The sequence below is a fragment of the Chiloscyllium punctatum genome, chromosome 31, assembly GCF_047496795.1.
Source record: "Chiloscyllium punctatum isolate Juve2018m chromosome 31, sChiPun1.3, whole genome shotgun sequence".
Taxonomy (NCBI): Eukaryota; Metazoa; Chordata; class Chondrichthyes; order Orectolobiformes; family Hemiscylliidae; genus Chiloscyllium; species Chiloscyllium punctatum.
In genome coordinates, this window is record NC_092769.1 from 76,671,764 (window position 1) to 76,691,353 (window position 19,590).

Sequence of the window (19,590 nt, forward strand, 5' to 3'; positions counted from 1 at the left end):
AGTGGAGTCGTAGGTAGATAGATAGTGAAGAAGGTGTTTGGTATGCTTTCCTTTATTGGTCAGAGTATTGAGTACAGGAGTTGGGAGGTCCTGTTGTGTCTGTACAGGACATTGGTTAGGCCACTGTTGGAATATTGCGTGCAATTCTGGTCTCCTTATCACAAAGTTGTTGTGAAACTTGAAAGGGTTCAGAAAAGATTTACAAGGATGTTGCCAGGGTTGGAGGATCTGAGCTACAGGGAGAGGCTGAACAGGCTGGGGCTGTTTTCCCTGGAGCATCGGGGACTGAGGGGTGACCTTATGGAGATTTACAAAATTATGAGGGGTATGGATAGGATAAGTAGACAAAGTCTTTTCCCTGGGGTCAAGGAGTCCAGGACTCGAGGGGCATAGGTTTAGGGTGAGAGGGGAAAGATATAAAAGAGACCTAAGGGGCAACTTTTTCACATAAAGAGTGGTACGTGTATGGAATGAGCTGCCAGAGGATGTGGTGGAGGCTGGTACAATTACAACATTGAAGAGGCATTTGGATGGGTATATGAATAGGAAGGGTTTGGAGGGATATGGGCCGGGTGCTGGCAGGTGGGACTAGATTGGGTTGGGATATCTGGGTCAGCACGGACGGGTTGGGCCGAAGGGTCTGTTTCCATGCTGTACATCTCTATGACTGTATAACCAGCAATACCCACATCCCATGTGTGAACACAAAGAGTGAGCTTTAAACTGCTTCACTTTGTGAGAGGTGTATACCTCGGCCACGCGCTGCATGTTGAGTGCTCCTTGTTTGCCCTGTCACCATTGAATGTGTGTTGAGGCTGAGGCGGATGGATTGTGTGCCCCTGAGGAGCTCACACATCAGTAGCAGGTGCAACAGGGATCATAGCCACAGGTTTCTCTCAAGCTCAGTATGACTAGTTCCTTCTTCTGCAGAACGATGACGGAGGGCCTGGTCCCAGAATTCCCCAGGTCCTGGAGAAGATCCTACAGCTGAAGGAGCAACGCCAGGTGGAGCTCACCGCATCAGCGGAGGCTTCAGGTACGTCCATCAGACCGCTGTGTACAGGGAGCTTTACCGTCTGTCTAATCCCATGCTGGCCCTGCCCCGGGAAGGTTTGTTGGGGGCAGTGTGGAGGAGGTTTCACTTTCTGTTTAAAAGCCTAAAGGGAGCTGCTATTCTGGGGAAAGAGTAGATGTAGTTTGGCCAGTGACCCATTGAGACAGTGGGCGGGAGAGTACAGCCGCTGACTGAGCAAGTGCTGCTGGTGTTTCCACAGACGATGCCGATGCAACGGTGGGAGCCACTCTGACCCCAGCTGATACCGAAGAGGAAGAGGTTGCATCTTCACAGTCAAAGAAAGAGGTATGTGATGATGTGCTGTTCCCTCCCTCCCCTGCTCTATGGTTGGACAAGCTGGCCGATGGGGCTGTTTACCTGGGGGGTGACTCAGGGCCTGACACTGTATGACTGTTAGTCAGATCGAGACTAGGTACCTTCCAACTGAGGGCTCACAGCACCGGCCCATGGCATAGGACTGAGGGAGCATAACACTGTCGGGGGGGTCAGTGCTGAGGGAGTGGGCACTGTCAGGGCGTCAGAACTGAGGGAGTGGGCACTGTCGGAGGGTCAGTGCTGAGGGAGTGGGCACTGACAGGGGGGTCAGTGCTGAGGGAGTGGGCACTGACAGGGGGGTCAGTGCTGAGGGAGTGGGCACTGTCGGAGGGTCAGTTCTGAGGGAGTGGGCACTGTCGGAGGGTCAGTGCTGAGGGAGTGCCGCACTGTCGGAGGATCAGTGCTGAGGGAGTGGGCACTGTCGGAGGGTCAGTGCTGAGGGAGTGGGCACTGTCGGAGGGTCAGTGCTGAGGGAGTGGGCACTGTCGGAGGGTCAGTGCTGAGGGAGTGGGCACTGTCGGAGGGTCAGTGCTGAGGGAGTGGGCACTGTCGGAGGGTCAGTGCTGAGGGAGTGGGCACTGTCGGAGGGTCAGTGCTGAGGGAGTGGGCACTGTCGGAGGGTCAGTGCTGAGGGAGTGGGCACTGTCGGAGGGTCAGTGCTGAGGGAGTGGGCACTGTCGGAGGGTCAGTGCTGAGGGAGTGGGCACTGTCGGAGGGTCAGTGCTGAGGGAGTGGGCACTGTCGGAGGGTCAGTGCTGAGGGAGTGGGCACTGTCGGAGGGTCAGTGCTGAGGGAGTGGGCACTGTCGGAGGGTCAGTGCTGAGGGAGTGGGCACTGTCGGAGGGTCAGTGCTGAGGGAGTGGGCACTGTCGGAGGGTCAGTGCTGAGGGAGTGGGCACTGTCGGAGCGTCAGTGCTGAGGGAGTGGGCACTGTCGGGGGGTCAGTGCTGAGGGAGTGGGCACTGTCGGGGGGTCAGTGCTGAGGGAGTGGGCACTGTCTGGTCGGTGCTGAAGGAGCAGCCACTGTCAGAGGGTCGGTACTGAGGGGGGCGGGCACTGTTGGAAGGATGGTGCTGAGGGAGGGCCGCACTGTCGGGGGGTCAGTGCTGAGGGAGGGCCGCACTGTCGGGGGGTCAGTGCTGAGGGAGGGCCGCACTGTCGGGGGGTCAGTGCTGAGGGAGGGCCGCACTGTCGGGGGGTCAGTGCTGAGGGAGGGCCGCACTGTCGGGGGGTCAGTGCTGAGGGAGGGCCGCACTGTCGGGGGGTCAGTGCTGAGGGAGTGGGCACTGTCGGGGGGTCAGTGCTGAGGGAGTGGGCACTGTCGGGGGGTCAGTGCTGAGGGAGGACCGCACTGTCGGGGGGTCAGTGCTGAGGGAGGGCCGCACTGTCGGGGGGTCAGTGCTGAGGGAGGGCCGCACTGTCGGGGGGTCAGTGCTGAGGGAGTGGGCACTGTCGGAGGGTCAGTGCTGAGGGAGTGCCGCACTGTCAGAGGGTCAGTGCTGAGGGAGTGGGCACTGTCGGGGGGGGTCAGTGCTGAGGGAGCGCCGCACTGTCGGGGGGGGTCAGTGCTGAGGGAGTGGGCACTGTCGGGGGGGTCAGTGCTGAGGGAGCGCCGCACTGTCGGAGGGTCAGTGCTGACTGAGCGGGCACTGTTCGACGGTCAGCACTAGGACATCTTGAAGACTTACCGAGGGTTGATTAGGAGCTGATTGTATTTTGTTTTGTGCCAATGTCAATGATCTTCGATTTCTCCAGAAAAACCGTAAACGTCGCAACCGAAAGAAGAAGAAGAAATCCAATCGTGGTGAGGTGAGTGGAGGTGTGAAGCCAGCATCAGCCGTGACTGACACCGAATCGGAGGTGGAGGTGGAGTATGTGACAGCAGAGCCGGAAATCTTTGACACCAATTTCATCTACTTCAAGAGGATCTTCGAAACGTTCAGGGTGAGCAGCTGGAAGTGTTGTGGTGGTCAGCAACGAGGCTGGTAGGCGTGTGTCCATGGAGCACAGTGAATGCTAAACGGTGCCTGATGGCTGGCTGTGGTTTGTTTTGGTAGCTGACGGACGATGTGAAGAAAGACAAGGACAAAGAGCCGGACAAAGCAGACAAGCTGGAATCGGCAGTGCTGCTGAAGAAGAAGGGTTTGGAGGCAGAGCAGAAAGGCAGCAGTGATGAAGATGAGGATGTAGACAGTGATGAGGACATGGTAAGTTTAAGCCTGCAGACCCACACGATTCACGGGGTAAATTGTTCTTCAGTATCGGCCACAGTCCCACACCGTCAAGACTGACTGTCCAGAAAGCATGGCACTGTCGGAGGGTCAGTGCTGACGGAGGGGGCATTGTCGGAGGGTCAGTGCTGAGGAAGTGGGCACTGTCGGAGGGTCAGTGCTGAGGGAGGGGGCACTGTCGGAGGGTCAGTGCTGAGGGAGCGGGCACTGTCGGAGGGTCAGTGCTGAGGAAGTGGGCACTGTCGGAGGGTCAGCACTGAGGAAGTGGGCACTGTCGGAGGGTCAGCGCTGAGGAAGTGGGCACTGTCGGAGGGTCAGTGCTGAGGGAGCGGGCACTGTCGGAGGGTCAGTGCAGAGGGAGCTCCGCGCTGTCGGAGGGTCAGTGCCGAGGAAGTGTCGCACTGTGGGAGGGTCAGCGCTGAGGTAGTGTCGCACTGTGGGAGGGTCAGTGCTGAGGCAGCGTCGCACTGTCGGAGGGTCAGTGCCGAGGGAGCTCCGCGCTGTCGGAGGGTCAGCGCTGAGGGAGTGGGCACTGTCGGAGGGTCAGTGCTGAGGGAGTGCCGCACTGTCGGAGGGTCAGTGCTGAGGGAGCGCCGCACTGTCGGAGGGTCAGTGCCGAGGGAGCGCTGCACTGTCGGAGGGTCAGTGCTGAGGGAGCTCCGCGCTGTGGGAGGGTCAGTGCTGAGGGAGCTCCACGCTGTGGGAGGGTCAGTGCTGAGGGAGCTCTGCGCTGTGGGAGGGTCAGTGCTGAGGAAGTGCCGCGCTGTGGGAGGGTCAGCGCCGAGGGAACGCCGCACTGTCGGAGGGTCAGTGCCGAGGGAGCTCCGCGCTGTGGGAGGGTCAGTGCTGAGGGAGCTCCACGCTGTGGGAGGGTCAGTGCTGAGGGAGCTCCGCGCTGTGGGAGGGTCAGTGCTGAGGGAGCTCCACGCTGTGGGAGGGTCAGTGCTGAGGGAGCTCCGCGCTGTGGGAGGGTCAGCGCCGAGGGAACACTGCACTGTCGGAGGGTCAGCACCGAGGGAGCTCCACGCTGTGGGAGGGTCAGTGCTGAGGGAGCTCCGCACTGTCAGGAGATTATGTTATTGTTTGTAACTGTGTCCTTCTATCTGTTAGGAAAAACGGGATGATCTCCCAAAATTATCGAAGAAGAAGTTAAGGAGATTAAATCGTTTGAGTGTGGCTGAACTGAAACAGGTGAAGTGTTTACTGTCGAGGGAGTGAGGCCTCTGGGCTGAGGTGGGATAGGCTTCTTCACTGACCCTTGTACTGTTGGCAGCTGTCAGCCACCACCCATTTTCTGGGTATGCAGGGTCCAGCACTGAGAGAGAGTTCACAGTGTCTGTGTAGTGAAATGGTGTAAGGCTAGAAGTAAATCACAAGGTGAATGGGCTGTTACAGGGGTTCATCACCTCGGGCTGGGTGTCATGGTCCAGATTTTCATGTTCAGTGTTGGGCCTGTGCAGCCTGGGGTTTGGTCGAGGGTGAAGGCGGTGTTATGGAATGGTGATCAGAGCAATACCCAGGCTGAAAGGGTTAAATCTGGAACACTGGGTCCTAGCACCCGAGAGTGGGGTTGGGAGTTAAATGATGATTGAATCGGGGTTGAAATGGTCCCTGGCAATATTTGCCCTGGGTTTGTGGTTGGTTGGAGTGGTGGCGGTGTGGTGTTCTTGGGGACAGGGGCTCACATCCCGCCCATTTGAGCTAGCTGTTTGGGTCTGATGTCAGAGAGCGCTCGGTCTCTGAGGAGAAGGAAATGTGGAATTCCACCTCCCACTCCCTCCAAAAATCCCCAAAAACCTGTCGATGCAGAAGGTTAGCTGGTAGTTTCAGTTGGAAGGGTGATCAGGTACTGATTGGGTTATGGTGGTCAATAGAGTTCAGGTACAGTTGAAATGAGAGGGTGGGTCTGAACACCCTCCAGTTCTGAGTTCAAATGTTCAAGGGATGCTTCATCTGAATGGCCTCCTGCTGTTCCTGTGGGACAGGCTGGAGGAGGGGGCTGAATGGCCTCCTGCTGTTCCTGTGGGACAAGCTGTAGTGGGGGGGGGCTGAATGGCCTCCTGCTGTTCCTGTGGGACAGGCTGGAGCGGGGGGGCCCGAATGGCCTCCTGCTGTTCCTGTGGGACAGGCTGGAGGAGGGGGCTGAATGGCCTCCTGCTGTTCCTGTGGGACAAGCTGTAGTGGGGGGGGGCTGAATGGCCTCCTGCTGTTCCTGTGGGACAAGCTGTGGGGGGGGGCTGAATGGCCTCCTGCTGTTCCTGTGGGACAAGCTGTGGGGGGGGCGCTGAATGGCCTCCTGCTGTTCCTGTGGGACAGGCTGGAGCGGGGGGGCCCGAATGGCCTCCTGCTGTTCCTGTGGGACAAGCTGTGGGGGGGGGCGCTGAATGGCCTCCTGCTGTTCCTGTGGGACAAGCTGTGGGGGGGGGGCGCTGAATGGCCTCCTGCTGTTGCTGTGGGACAGGCTGGAGCGGGGGGGCCCGAATGGCCTCCTGCTGTTCCTGTGGGACAGGCTGGAGCAGGGGGGGCTGAATGGCCTCCTGCTGTTCCTGTGGGACAGGCTGGAGGAGGGGGCTGAATGGCTTCCTGTTCCTTTTTGAAACCCTGAGTGAGAGGCTAGAGGAGCCGGTGGTTTTTCCCTGTTGCTGGGTGGCCATTGCGACAGGAATGGGCTAGACTGGGAGGAACGGGGTAGGGGGGGAAGCGGTTACCAGTTGTCCACTGACTCTCACTGACCCTTGACCCCCTCAGCTGGTAGCGCGCCCGGATGTGGTGGAGATGCACGATGTGACAGCCCATGACCCGAAGCTGTTGGTTCACCTGAAGGCCACCCGCAACTCTGTGCCCGTGCCACGCCACTGGTGCTTCAAACGCAAGTACCTGCAAGGCAAGAGGGGCATCGAGAAACCCCCCTTCGAGCTGCCTGAGTTTATCCGCCGCACTGGAATCCAGGAGATGCGGGAGGCCCTGCAGGAGAAGGTAAGGCAGCGGGAGGGACGGCACTCCCAGTGAGCTCAAATACCACACCAGGGGAGGCCAGGGTGGAGTCCCATGCAGTGGTCTCTCTTGTTGAGAGATGCTGAGCCCTGGATCTGTTTTGGTGACGTGGAGGGTGATGATGGTGACAGTGACCAGTGCTGGCCTAGGAGTCTGGCAGTGACGGGGAGGGGGCCAGTGAGGGCGGGGGAGTGATGGGATGGGCAGGGGGCAGTGACGGAGGCTGTCTCTCTCAAACCTCGGTTTGCTGAGCTCCGAGTCTGCCTCGTCTGCCTGCCACCAGAGGTCTCTGCCCTCCGCTGATCCCTCCCTCTCTCTCCCTGCGCTGGTTCATCAAGGCAAGCCCCGTAAAAACCATGACTCAGTGAGTGCTGTCACTCCCCAATCATCCCACCCACACCTGACTCTCCAGGGAAACCTAGACAACACTGGTATACAGCTCACAGTACCTCAGCTTCACAGCTCCCCACTCCCCGTGGTTTCGCAGGACATGAAATCCTGGAGGGTAGCCCAGTCCCCGCCACATTCCCAGCCGTGGTCAGCTTACAGATCACTCTGGGGATCGGAGATGCTGTGACCATGTACTTGAGCTGTGGACAGTGATGGGCAAGGCCAGGGCAGGGCAGGATTGTCTCCTGCTGTTATCTCTTGCCCTTGGAGTCTGCCTGTCCGTGTCTTTGGCTGTGTTATTACCAAATCCGCCTTGTCCACCTGGCACTGCAGTGGGATATGAACCTGGGGCTTCCCCACAGCCAGACAGAAACACCAAAGGCTAATGTGACACTGCATGGCTTGCTGTCATCCCCTCATCACACTCTGCACAGAGACAGGGGGTCAGCTCTGGCCTGTGCCTCTGAGTGGTGGGGTGGGGGGGGGGGGGGGGGGGGTGTAAAGTCCAAGGCTGGTGACTGTGCGATGTAACCCCAGTAGTTTGGGAGCAACAGCCCCTTCTAAATGCTGCCCATCAATGATCCACAGGAGGAGCAGAAAACCATGAAGACCAAAATGAGGGAGAAAGTGCGTCCGAAAATGGGGAAAATAGACATTGACTACCAGAAACTTCACGATGCTTTCTTCAAGTGGCAGACCAAACCCAAGCTGACCATCCATGGTGACCTGTACTACGAGGTAACTCTCCTTCCTGGGACAAGGGGCAGGGAGCACAGCACTTCAAGCTGCACTGTCCCTGTCTCCACTCGCTCTCTCACTCGGGAGCGGCCTTGCTGCTTTCCTGGGTATGATGTGACCTCCAGGGATCTGGGTCTTTTCCCCAGGCTGTACTGACTGACCTCTGAATGCAGAGATGGGAGCAAGAATGAGTTTCCTGGGGAATAACTGAATAGTCAGTCACTGAGGGAGGGTCAGTGCTGAGGGGGCAGGTGCTGTGGGAGGGTCAGCGCTGAGGGGGCGACACGCTGTGGGAGGGACGCGCTGTGGGAGGGTCAGCGCTGAGGGGGCGACGCGCTGTGGGAGGGTCAGTGCTGAGGGGGCAGGTGGTGTGGGGAGGGTCAGTGCTGAGGGGGCGACGCGCTGTGGGAGGGTCAGCGCTGGGGGAGCGGGTAGTGTGGGGAGGGTCAGCGCTGAGGGGGCGACGCGCTGTGGGAGGGTCAGCGCTGAGGGGGCGGGCGCTGTGGGAGGGTCAGCGCTGAGGGGGGCAGGTGCTGTGGGAGGGTCAGTGCTGAGGGGGCAGGTGCTGTGGGAGGGTCAGGGCTGAGGGAGCGGGTGCTGTGGGTGGGTCAGCGCTGAGGGGGCGGGCGCTGTGGGAGGGTCAGCACTGTGGGTTAGCGCTGAGGGGGTGACGCGCTGTGGGAGGGTCAGCGCTGAGGGGGCGACGCTCTGTGGGAGGGTCAGCGCTGAGGGGGCGACGCGCTGTGGGAGGGTCAGCGCTGAGGGGGCGACGCGCTGTGGGAGGGTCAGCGCTGAGGGGGCGACGCTCTGTGGGGGCAGGTGCTGTGGGGAGGGTCAGCGCTGAGGGAATGCAGTAGGGTTGACCTTATTGAGATGGTATGGAGCTCCCTTGGTGGCCGTTACTGATCACACAGGGGTGGGGTTGTGGAGGAATCCCATCTATACCCTTGCCCCATGTGCACCCTGTCAGCCATTTTTCCAGTCAATCTTTCACCCTGCAGCAGGTGATTTGGGTCCTTCTCAGTGGACACTGTGGGGGGGTTTGCAGTGTACTTACACAACCGAGTGGCCCTGGTTCGACTGTGGGCCATCCTGCTGTGGTGGGAGGTGCTGGAAGAATGGGTGGGGTCAGTTTCTGCAGGTTGTCCCTCCCATAGGAATTGATGAGTGTGATGTTGCCCGTCATAGAGAGATTACAGCGTGATCCCCTAATCACAGCAAGGCAGATAGAAGTTGTGATGACTTGGAGATTCAGGTCTCCCTCTCTCTCTCATATCATGTTGTATGGTTCTAATTATTCCCTGCTAATTTCTTTATCACAGGGTTTCTGTTTCTGATAAAAAGCCACTTTCTGCTGAACTGGGCCCCACACTTGTCAGTCTTCCCTGTGTTCTATCTGTTTTGCATTGTTAGCAATATTTAAATTGTGCACCATTTGGGTGCAGCTAATAAGGAGAGACTGCTTCCACCCCTTCCCCTCCCTGGCCCAGGGTCACACGGTGAAGCCAGTACGGAAAAGAAAACTCCCAAGGAAGTGAGGGCCGAGATGATGAGAACGTTGGTTTGATTTGAAGCTGGTTGGGGGGGGGGGGGGGGGAAGCAGACTCAGCAGGGACTTTGAGGAAAAGCCAGGAGGGAATATCAGGGAAATACCAGGAAAGGGGGAATGGCAGTGTTTTGTCGTGAAGGCAGTGGGATCTTTGAAACACCTGGGACAGGCTCAGTGGGGGATGGGGGCTGAATGGCCTCCTGCTGGGATTGGGTTGAATCGGCAGTTGCTGGGAGGTGGATTGGGGATGGGAGGGGAGCGGGGGGAGGTGTGTGTTGAATGTGGCTCTGGGTCTGATTGACTCTGAGCGCCATTGCTGTCTCCTGGTTATTCACTGGCTGAACGATAGTGTGTGTGAAAGCCTGGTACTGTCTCGTGGTGAGTGAGTGAGTAACTGATGAATATCCTGTTTGCTCCATGTGACAGGGCAAAGAGTTTGAGACACGGCTCAAGGAGAAGAAACCTGGAGATTTATCCGATGAGCTCAGACTGGCTCTGGGAATGCCTGTTGGAGCGGTAAGTAAAGACTGTCATATCTTCCAGAGGAATGGGACCAGAGTTGCTCACAACATCCCAAATAATACCTGGAATTGGATTCCAGTGTTATCCAGCAACAGACCTGTCCCCACCAGTACTGTACCCCAGTGTTACACAGTGACAGACCTGTCCCCACCAGTACTGTACCCCAGTGTTACACAGTGACAGACCTGTCCCCACCAGTACTGTACCCCAGTGTTATACAGTGACAGACATGTCCCCACCAGTACTGTACCCCAGTGTTACACAGTGACAGACCTGTCCCCACCAGTACTGTACCCCAGTGTTACACAGTGACAGACCTGTCCCCCACCAGGACTGTACCCCAGTGTTATACAGGGACAGACCTGTCCCCACCAGTACTGTACCCCAGTGTTACACAGTGACAGACCTGTCCCCCACCAGTACTGTACCCCAGTGTTATACAGGGACAGACCTGTCCCCACTAGTACTGTACCCCAGTGTTACACAGTGACAGACCTGTCCCCCACCAGGACTGTACCGCAGTGTTATACAGGGACAGACCTGTCCCCACCAGTACTGTACCGCAGTGTTATACAGGGACAGATCTGTCCTCACCAGTACTGTACCCCAGTGTTACACAGTGACAGACCTGTCCCCACCAGTACTGTACCCCAGTGTTACACAGTGACAGACCTGTCCCCACCAGTACTGTACCCCAGTGTTACACAGTGACAGACCTGTCCCCACCAGTACTGTACCCCAGTGTTACACAGTGACAGACCTGTCCCCCACCAGGACTGTACCCCAGTGTTATACAGGGACAGACCTGTCCCCACCAGTACTGTACCCCAGTGTTACACAGTGACAGACCTGTCCCCCACCAGTACTGTACCCCAGTGTTATACAGGGACAGACCTGTCCCCACTAGTACTGTACCCCAGTGTTACACAGTGACAGACCTGTCCCCCACCAGGACTGTACCGCAGTGTTATACAGGGACAGACCTGTCCCCACCAGTACTGTACCGCAGTGTTATACAGGGACAGATCTGTCCTCACCAGTACTGTACCCCAGTGTTATACAGTGACAGACCTGTCCCCACCAGTACTGTACCCCAGTGTTATCCAGCAACAGACCTGTCCCCACCAGTACTGTATCCCAGTGTTACACAGTGACAGACCTGTCCCCCACCAGTACTGTACCCCAGTGTTATACAGGGACAGACCTGTCCCCACTAGTACTGTACCCCAGTGTTACACAGTGACAGACCTGTCCCCCACCAGGACTGTACCGCAGTGTTATACAGGGACAGACCTGTCCCCACCAGTACTGTACCGCAGTGTTATACAGGGACAGATCTGTCCTCACCAGTACTGTACCCCAGTGTTATACAGTGACAGACCTGTCCCCACCAGTACTGTACCCCCGTGTTATACAGGGACAGACCTGTCCCCACCAGTACTGTACCCCAGTGTTATACAGTGACAGACCTGTCCCCACCAGTACTGTACCCCAGTGTTATACAGTGACAGACCTGTCCCCACCGGTACTGTACCCCAGTGTTATACAGGGACAGACCTGTCCCCCACCAGTACTGTACCCCAGTGTTATACACTGACAGGCCTGTCCCCCACTGGGACTGTACCCCAGTGTTATACAGTGTCTGACCTGTCCCCACCAGTACTGTACGCCAGTGTTATACAGGGACAGACCTGTCCCCCACCAGTACTGTACCCCAGTGTTAAACAGTGACAGACCTGTCCCCACCAGTACTGTACCCCAGTGTTATACAGGGACAGACCTGTCCCCACCAGTACTGTACCCCAGTGTTATACAGGGACAGACCTGTCCCCACCAGTACTGTACCCCAGTGTTATACAGGGACAGACCTGTCTCCACCAGTACTGTACCCCAGTGTTATACAGGGACAGACCTGTCCCCACCAGTACTGTACCCCAGTGTATTACAGGGACAGACCTGACCCCACCAGTACTGTACACCAGTGTTATACACTGACAGACCTGTCCCCACCAGTACTGTACCCCAGTGTTATACAGTGACAGACCTGTCCCTCACCAGTACTGTACCCCAGTGTTATACAGGGACAGACCTGTCCCCACCAGTACTGTACCCCAGTGTATTACAGGGACAGACCTGTCCCCACCAGTACTGTACCCCAGTGTTATACAGTGATAGACCTGTCCCCACCAGTACTGTACCCCAGTGTTATACAGTGACAGACCTGTCCCCACCAGTACTGTACCCTAGTGTTATACAGTGACAGACCTGTCCCCACCAGTACTGTACCCCAGTGTTATACAGTGCCAGACCTGTCCCCACCAGTACTGTACCCCAGTGTTAAACAGTGACAGACCTGTCCCCACCAGTACTGTACCCTAGTGTTATACAGTAACAGACCTGGCCCCACCAGTACTGTACCCCAGTGTTATACAGTGCCTGACCTGTCCCCACCAGTACTGTACCCCAGTGTTATACAGGGACACACCTGTCGCCACCAGTATTGTACCCCAGTGTTATACAGGGACAGACCTGTCCCCACCAGTATTGTACCCCATTGTTATACAGTGACAGACCTGTCCCCACCAGTACTGTACCCGTGTGTTATACATTGACAGAGCTCTCCCCACCAGTACTGTACCCCAGTGTTATACAGTGCCTGACCTGTCCCCAACAGTACTGTACCCCAGTGTTATACAATGACAGACCCATCCCCACCAGAACTGTACCCCAGTGTTATACAGAGACAGACCTGTCCCGACCAGAACTGTACCCCAGTGTTATACAGAGACAGACCTGTCCCCACTAGTACTGTACCCCAGTGTTGTACAGTGCCTGACCTGTCCCCACCAGTACTGTACCCCAGTGTTATGCAGTGACAGACCTGTCCCCCACCAGTACTGTACCCCAGTGTTATACATTGACAGACCTGTCCCCACCAGTACTGTACCCCAGTGTTATACAGTGACAGACCTGTCCCCACCAGTACTGTACCCTAGTGTTATACAGGGACAGACCTGTCCCCACCAGTACTGTACCCCAGTGTTATACAGTGACAGACCTGTCCCCACAAGTACTGTACCCCAGTGTTATACAGAGACAGACCTGTCCCCACTAGTACTGTACCCCAGTGTTGTACAGTCCCTGACCTGTCCCCACCAGTACTGTACCCCAGTGTTATGCAGTGACAGACCTGTCCCCCACCAGTACTGTACCCCAGTGTTATACATTGACAGACCTGTCCCCACCGGTACTGTACCCCAGTGTTATACAGTGACAGACCTGTCCCCACCAGTACTGTACCCCAGTGTTAAACAGTGCCTGACCTGTCCCCACCAGTACTGTACCCCAGTGTTATACAGTGACAGACCTGTCCCCACCAGTACTGTACCCCAGTGTTATACAGTGCCTGACCTGTCCCCACCAGTACTGTACCCCAGTGTTATACAGTGACAGACCTGTCCCCACCAGTACTGTACCCCAGTGTTATACAGTGACAGACCTGTCCCCACCAGTACTGTACCCCAGTGTTATACAGGGACAGACCTGTCCCCACCAGTACTGTACCCCAGTGTTATGCAGTGACAGACCTGTCCCCCACCAGTACTGTACCCCAGTGTTATACATTGACAGACCTGTCCCCACCGGTACTGTACCCCAGTGTTATACAGTGACAGACCTGTCCCACCAGTACTGTACCCCAGTGTTAAACAGTGACAGACCTGTCCCCACCAGTACTGTACCCCATTGTTGTACAGTGCCTGACCTGTCCCCACCAGTACTGTACCCCAGTGTTATACAGTGCCTGACCTGTCCCCCACCAGTACTGTACCCCAGTGTTGTACAGTGCCTGACCTGTCCCCACCAGTACTGTACCCCAGTGTTATACAGTGACAGACTTGTCCCCACCAGTACTCTACCCCAGTGTTATACAGTGACAGACCTGTCCCCACCAGTACTGTACCCCAGTGTTATACAGTGACAGACCTGTCCCCACCAGTACTGTACCCCAGTGTTATACAGGGACAGACCTGTCCCAACCAGTACTGTACCCCAGTGTTGTACAGTGTCTGACCTGTCCCCACCAGTACTGTACCCCAGTGTTATGCAGTGACAGGCCTGTCCCCACTAGTACTGTACCCCAGTGTTTTACAGTGACAGACCTGTCCCCCACCAGTACTGTACCCCAGTGTTATACAGTGACAGACCTGTCCCCACCAGTACTGTACCCCAGTGTTATACAGTGACAGACCTGTCCCCACCAGTACTGTCCCCCAGTGTTATACAGTGACAGACCTGTCCCCACCAGTACTGTGCCCCAGTGTTATACAAGTGACAGACCTGTCCCCACCAGTACTGTACCCCAGTGTTACACAGTGACAGACCCGTCCCCACCAGTACTGTACCCCCAGTGTTATACAGTGACAGACCTGTCCCCACCAGTACTGTACCCCAGTGTTATACAGTGACAGACCTGTCCCCCACCGGTACTGTACCCCAGTGTTATACAGTGACAGACCTGTCCCCACCAGTACTGTACCCCAGTGTTAAACAGTGACAGACCTGTCCCCACCAGTACTGTACCCCATTGTTGTACAGTGCCTGACCTGTCCCCACCAGTACTGTACCCCAGTGTTATACAGGGACACACCTGTCGCCACCAGTATTGTACCCCAGTGTTATACAGGGACAGACCTGTCCCAGTATTGTACCCCATTGTTATACAGTGACAGACCTGTCCCCACCAGTACTGTACCCGTGTGTTATACATTGACAGAGCTCTCCCCACCAGTACTGTACCCCAGTGTTATACAGTGCCTGACCTGTCCCCCACAGTACTGTACCCCAGTGTTATACAATGACAGACCCATCCCCACCGGAACTATACCCCAGTGTTATACAGTGACAGACCTGTCCCGACCAGAACTGTACCCCAGTGTTATACAGAGACAGACCTGTCCCCACAAGTACTGTACCCCAGTGTTATACAGAGACAGACCTGTCCCCACTAGTACTGTACCCCAGTGTTGTACAGTGCCTGACCTGTCCCCACCAGTACTGTACCCCAGTGTTATGCAGTGACAGACCTGTCCCCCACCAGTACTGTACCCCAGTGTTATACATTGACAGACCTGTCCCCACCAGTACTGTACCCCAGTGTTATACAGTGACAGACCTGTCCCCACCAGTACTGTACCCTAGTGTTATACAGGGACAGACCTGTCCCCACCAGTACTGTACCCCAGTGTTATACAGTGACAGACCTGTCCCCACCGGTACTGTACCCCAGTGTTATACAGTGCCAGACCTGTCCCCACCAGTACTGTACCCCATTGTTGTACAGTGCCTGACCTGTCCCCACCAGTACTGTACCCCAGTGTTATACAGTGACAGACCTGTCCCCACCAGTACTGTACCCCAGTGTTATACAGTGACAGACCTGTCCCCACCAGTACTGTACCCCAGTGTTATACAGTGACAGACCTGTCCCCACCAGTACTGTACCCCAGTGTTATACAGGGACAGACCTGTCCCCAACAGTACTGTACTCCAGTGTTGTACAGTGTCTGACCTGTCCCCACCAGTACTGTACCCCAGTGTTATGAAGTGACAGGCCTGTCCCCACTAGTACTGTACCCCAGTGTTTTACAGTGACAGACCTGTCCCCACCAGTACTGTACCCCAGTGTTATACAGGGACAGACCTGTCCCCACCAGTACTGTACCCCAGTGTTATACAGTGACAGACCTGTCCCCACCAGTACTGTCCCCCAGTGTTATACAGTGACAGACCTGTCCCCACCAGTACTGTGCCCCAGTGTTATACAGTGACAGACCTGTCCCCACCAGTACTGTACCCCAGTGTTATACAGTGACAGACCTGTCCCCACCAGTACTGTACCCCAGTGTTATACAGTGACAGACCTGTCCCCACCAGTACTGTACCCCAGTGTTATACAGTGACAGACCTGTCCCCACCAGTACTGTACCCCAGTGTTATACAGTGACAGACCTGTCCCCACCAGTACTGTCCCCCAGTGTTATACAGTGACAGACCTGTCCCCACCAGTACTGTGCCCCAGTGTTATACAGTGACCGACCTGTCTCCACCAGTACTGTACCCCAGTGTTATACAGTGACAGACCTGTCCCCACCCGTACTGTACCCCAGTGTTATCCAGTGACAGACCTGTCCCCACCGGTACTGTACCCCAGTGTTATACAGTGACAGACCTGTCCCCACCAGTACTGTACCCCAGTGTTAAACAGTGACAGACCTGTCCCCACCAGTACTGTACCCCATTGTTGTACAGTGCCTGACCTGTCCCCACCAGTACTGTACCCCAGTGTTATACAGTGCTTGACCTGTCCCCACCAGTACTGTACCCCAGTGTTGTACAGTGCCTGACCTGTCCCCACCAGTACTGTACCCCAGTGTTATACAGTGACTGACCTGTCCCCACCAGTACTGTACCCCAGTGTTATACAGTGACAGACCTGTCCCCACCCAGTACTGTACCCCAGTGTTATACAGACCTGTCCCCACCAGTACTGTACCCCAGTGTTATACAGAGACAGACCTGTCCCCACCAGTACTGTACCCCAGTGTTATACAGAGACAGACCTGTCCCCACCAGTACTGTACCCCAGTGTTATACAGAGACAGACCTGTCCCCACCAGTACTGTACCCCAGTGTTATACAGAGACAGACCTGTCCCCACCAGTACTGTACCCCAGTGTTATACAGAGACAGACCTGTCCCCACCAGTACTGTACCCCAGTGTTATACAGTGACAGACCTGTCCCCACCAGTACTGTACCCCAGTGTTTTCCAGAGATACACCTGCCCCCACCAGTACTGTACCCCAGTGTCGTACAGTGCCTGACCTGCCCTTTGCTGGAATTGTATTGCCCAATTATGTTCTCCCAAAATGCCGTTTTCCAACACATTTTAAATTTGATAAGGTGAATGATCTTGCGCTCAGTGTTAAAATGAACCTTGGCACCGATTGAACTCCCTTGAGCTTTTCGGTTTCGGTGCTGGGCCCCAGAGTCCCCAGTCTGTAATGATGTTGGGGATCAGCGTCTCTCTGTTTGGGGTTTAGATGAGCACTGTGTGATTGCCTTTCTCCTCCCTCTAACACTGAGACAGTCCTTGATTGGCTCCTGTACAACAGCTTGACTGACTTTGACGGTATCATTTCACCGTTTCTTGCTGGGTCTGTCTCTGGATCCCCTGCATTGTCTCAGTCCTGTAATGCTGTGAGATTACTCCCACTCTGACCTTCAGCCGCCTAGTCCCCCAACTCTGGAATTTCCTTCCTCTCTCTTCCCCTTTAAGATGCTCTGAATGACCTTCCGCCCTTGTCATTCTATGGTTATGTGTGAAAGTTCTGTTGGATTTTGGCTTGCATGAAGTTCTTTGGGTCAGCAAAGACTGTACAAATGGGCTTAGTTTGATGTGGGAGGTTCTCTGTGTTTCTGAAGTTGCTGTTTGTAACAGTTGGGTTCTGACACTTGTAATTTTATGTCTCCCACAGAATGCACACAAGGTCCCTCCACCTTGGCTGATTGCCATGCAGCGATATGGTCCTCCTCCATCCTATCCTAATCTCAAAATCCCCGGTCTGAACTCCCCCATCCCAGAGGTAGGTCACTGCCATGGTACTCCTCCTTGTGGGTGCTGTCCTGCTTTATAATGGTGTGTCAGGCCAGTGAGCTCCCCCACCCATCGAGGGGTTTGAGTCGTGTTAATTCCAGAAGCAGAGCGTTAGTGATGAGATTGACAGGTTTGGGAATGATCTGGAGTCGGATTTGAGTGTCTGGTCTCGGATGTTCAGCCCTCTGTTTTTGCTGTGATGATGTCTGTGTGGGTTTCCTTTGCAGAGCTGTTCCTTTGGTTACCATGCTGGAGGATGGGGAAAGCCACCCGTTGATGAAACTGGTAAACCGCTGTACGGCGACGTGTTTGGGACTAACGCGCTGGAATTTCAGGTAAACCCTGCTGAGCTGATGCTCTGACAGCACAGTGGGACCCCTCCTGTGGTCCCCACATACACCACTAACTGCTCGGTGCCAGTGTCACTGAGACACAACATAACGAAGCTTAGACTAACGTAGCAATGGAGCAGCCCTCCTGAGTCCCAACACACACAGATACAGAGACACACTGCTGTCTGAGTGCAGGGGTCTGCTGGCACCAGTGTATCTATCTCCTCATTTCTTCATGTGAAACCTTGCCACAATTTAGGAGCAGTCCCAGCATTGCATTGAATAGCCTGCTCTTGTAGGAAGGGTTTGAGGGCTGAATGGCCTCCTATTCCTGCAGGGTTGGTTTGAGGGGCTGAATGGCCTCCTGTTCCTGTAGAGGTGGGTTTGAGGGACTGAATGGTCTCCTGTTCCTGTAGCAGTGGGTTTGAGGGACTGAATGGTCTCCTGTTCCTGTAGGGGTGGGTTTGAGGGGCTGAATGGTTTCCTGTTCCTGTAGGGGTGGGTTTGAGGGGCTGAATGGTCTCCTGTTCCTGTAGGGTTGGGTTTGAGGGACTGAATGGTCTCCTGTTCCTGTAGGGGTGGGTTTGAGGGGCTGAATGGTCTCCTGTTCCTGTAGGGGTGGGTTTGAGGGGCTGAATGGCCCGCTGTTCCTGTAGGGGTGGGTTTGAGGGACTGAATGGTCTCCTGTTCCTGTAGGGGTGGGTTTGAGGGGCTGAATGGTTTCCTGTTCCTGTAGGGGTGGGTTTGAGGGGCTGAATGGTCTCCTGTTCCTGTAGGGGTGGGTTTGAGGGGCTGAATGGCCTGCTGTTCCTGTAGGGGTGGGTTTGAGGGGCTGAATGGTCTCCTGTTCCTGTAGGGGTGGGTTTGAGGAACTGAATGGTCTCCTGTTCCTGTAGGGGTGGGTTTGAGGGGCTGAATGGTCTCCTGTTCCTGTAGGGGTGGGTTTGAGGGGCTGAATGGCCGCCTCCTATTCCTGCAGGGTTGGTTTGAGGGGCTGAATGGTTTCCTGTTCCTGTAGGGGTGGGTTTGAGGGGCTGAATGGCCTCCTGTTCCTGTAGGGGTGGGTTTGAGGGGCTGAATGGCCCACTGTTCCTGTAGGGGTGGGTTTGAGGGGCTGAATGGTCTCCTGTTCCTGTAGGGGTGGGTTTGAGGGGCTGAATGGTCTCCTGTTCCTGTAGGGGTGGGTTTGAGGGGCTGAATGGTCTCCTGTTCCTGTAGGGGTGGGTTTGAGGGGCTGAATGGCCTGCTGTTCCTGTAGGGGTGGGTTTGAGGGGCTGAATGGTCTCCTGTTCCTGTAGGGGTGGGTTTGAGGGGCTGAATGGCCTGCTGTTCCTGTAGGGGTGGGTTTGAGGGGCTGAATGGCCTGCTGTTCCTGTAGGGGTGGGTTTGAGGGACTGAATGGTCTCCTGTTCCTGTAGGGGTGGGTTTGAGGGGCTGAATGGTCTCCTGTTCCTGTAGGGGTGGGTTTGAGGGACTGAATGGTCTCCTGTTCCTGTAGGGGTGGGTTTGAGGGGCTGAATGGTCTCCTGTTCCTGTAGCGGTGGGTTTGAGGGGCTGAATGGTCTCCTGTTCCTGTAGCAGTGGGTTTGAGGGACTGAATGGTCTCCTGTTCTTGTAGGGGTGGGTTTGAGGGGCTGAATGGCCTCCTGATCCTGTAGGGGTGGGTTTGAGGGGCTGAATGGCCTCCTGTTCCTGTAGCAGTGGGTTTGAGGGACTGAATGGCCTCCTGGCCCTGTCGGGTGGACCCAGATGAAGAGGTTTTGGATCCCCCCCCTCCCATAGGCTAAG

At 55.9% G+C, this 19,590-nt stretch overlaps 1 protein-coding gene across 2 annotated transcripts in view; it reads left to right on the forward strand.

The window, feature by feature from the left end:
- sf3b2 (splicing factor 3b, subunit 2) overlaps window positions 1–18,029 on the forward strand; it is a 36,012-nt gene extending 17,983 nt beyond the window's left edge. For both annotated transcript variants that reach the window (XM_072551156.1, XM_072551158.1), the window contains 10 exons: window positions 931–1,036; window positions 1,275–1,360; window positions 3,146–3,334; window positions 3,448–3,597; window positions 4,732–4,812; window positions 6,370–6,597; window positions 7,594–7,743; window positions 9,719–9,808; window positions 17,352–17,459; window positions 17,698–18,029. In XM_072551156.1, the coding sequence (XP_072407257.1) occupies window positions 931–1,036; window positions 1,275–1,360; window positions 3,146–3,334; window positions 3,448–3,597; window positions 4,732–4,812; window positions 6,370–6,597; window positions 7,594–7,743; window positions 9,719–9,808; window positions 17,352–17,459; window positions 17,698–17,832 (1,323 nt within the window). In that variant the 3' untranslated portion in view covers window positions 17,833–18,029. The remainder of the gene's footprint in view (window positions 1–930; window positions 1,037–1,274; window positions 1,361–3,145; window positions 3,335–3,447; window positions 3,598–4,731; window positions 4,813–6,369; window positions 6,598–7,593; window positions 7,744–9,718; window positions 9,809–17,351; window positions 17,460–17,697) is intronic.
- Window positions 18,030–19,590: the final 1,561 nt, after the last annotated feature.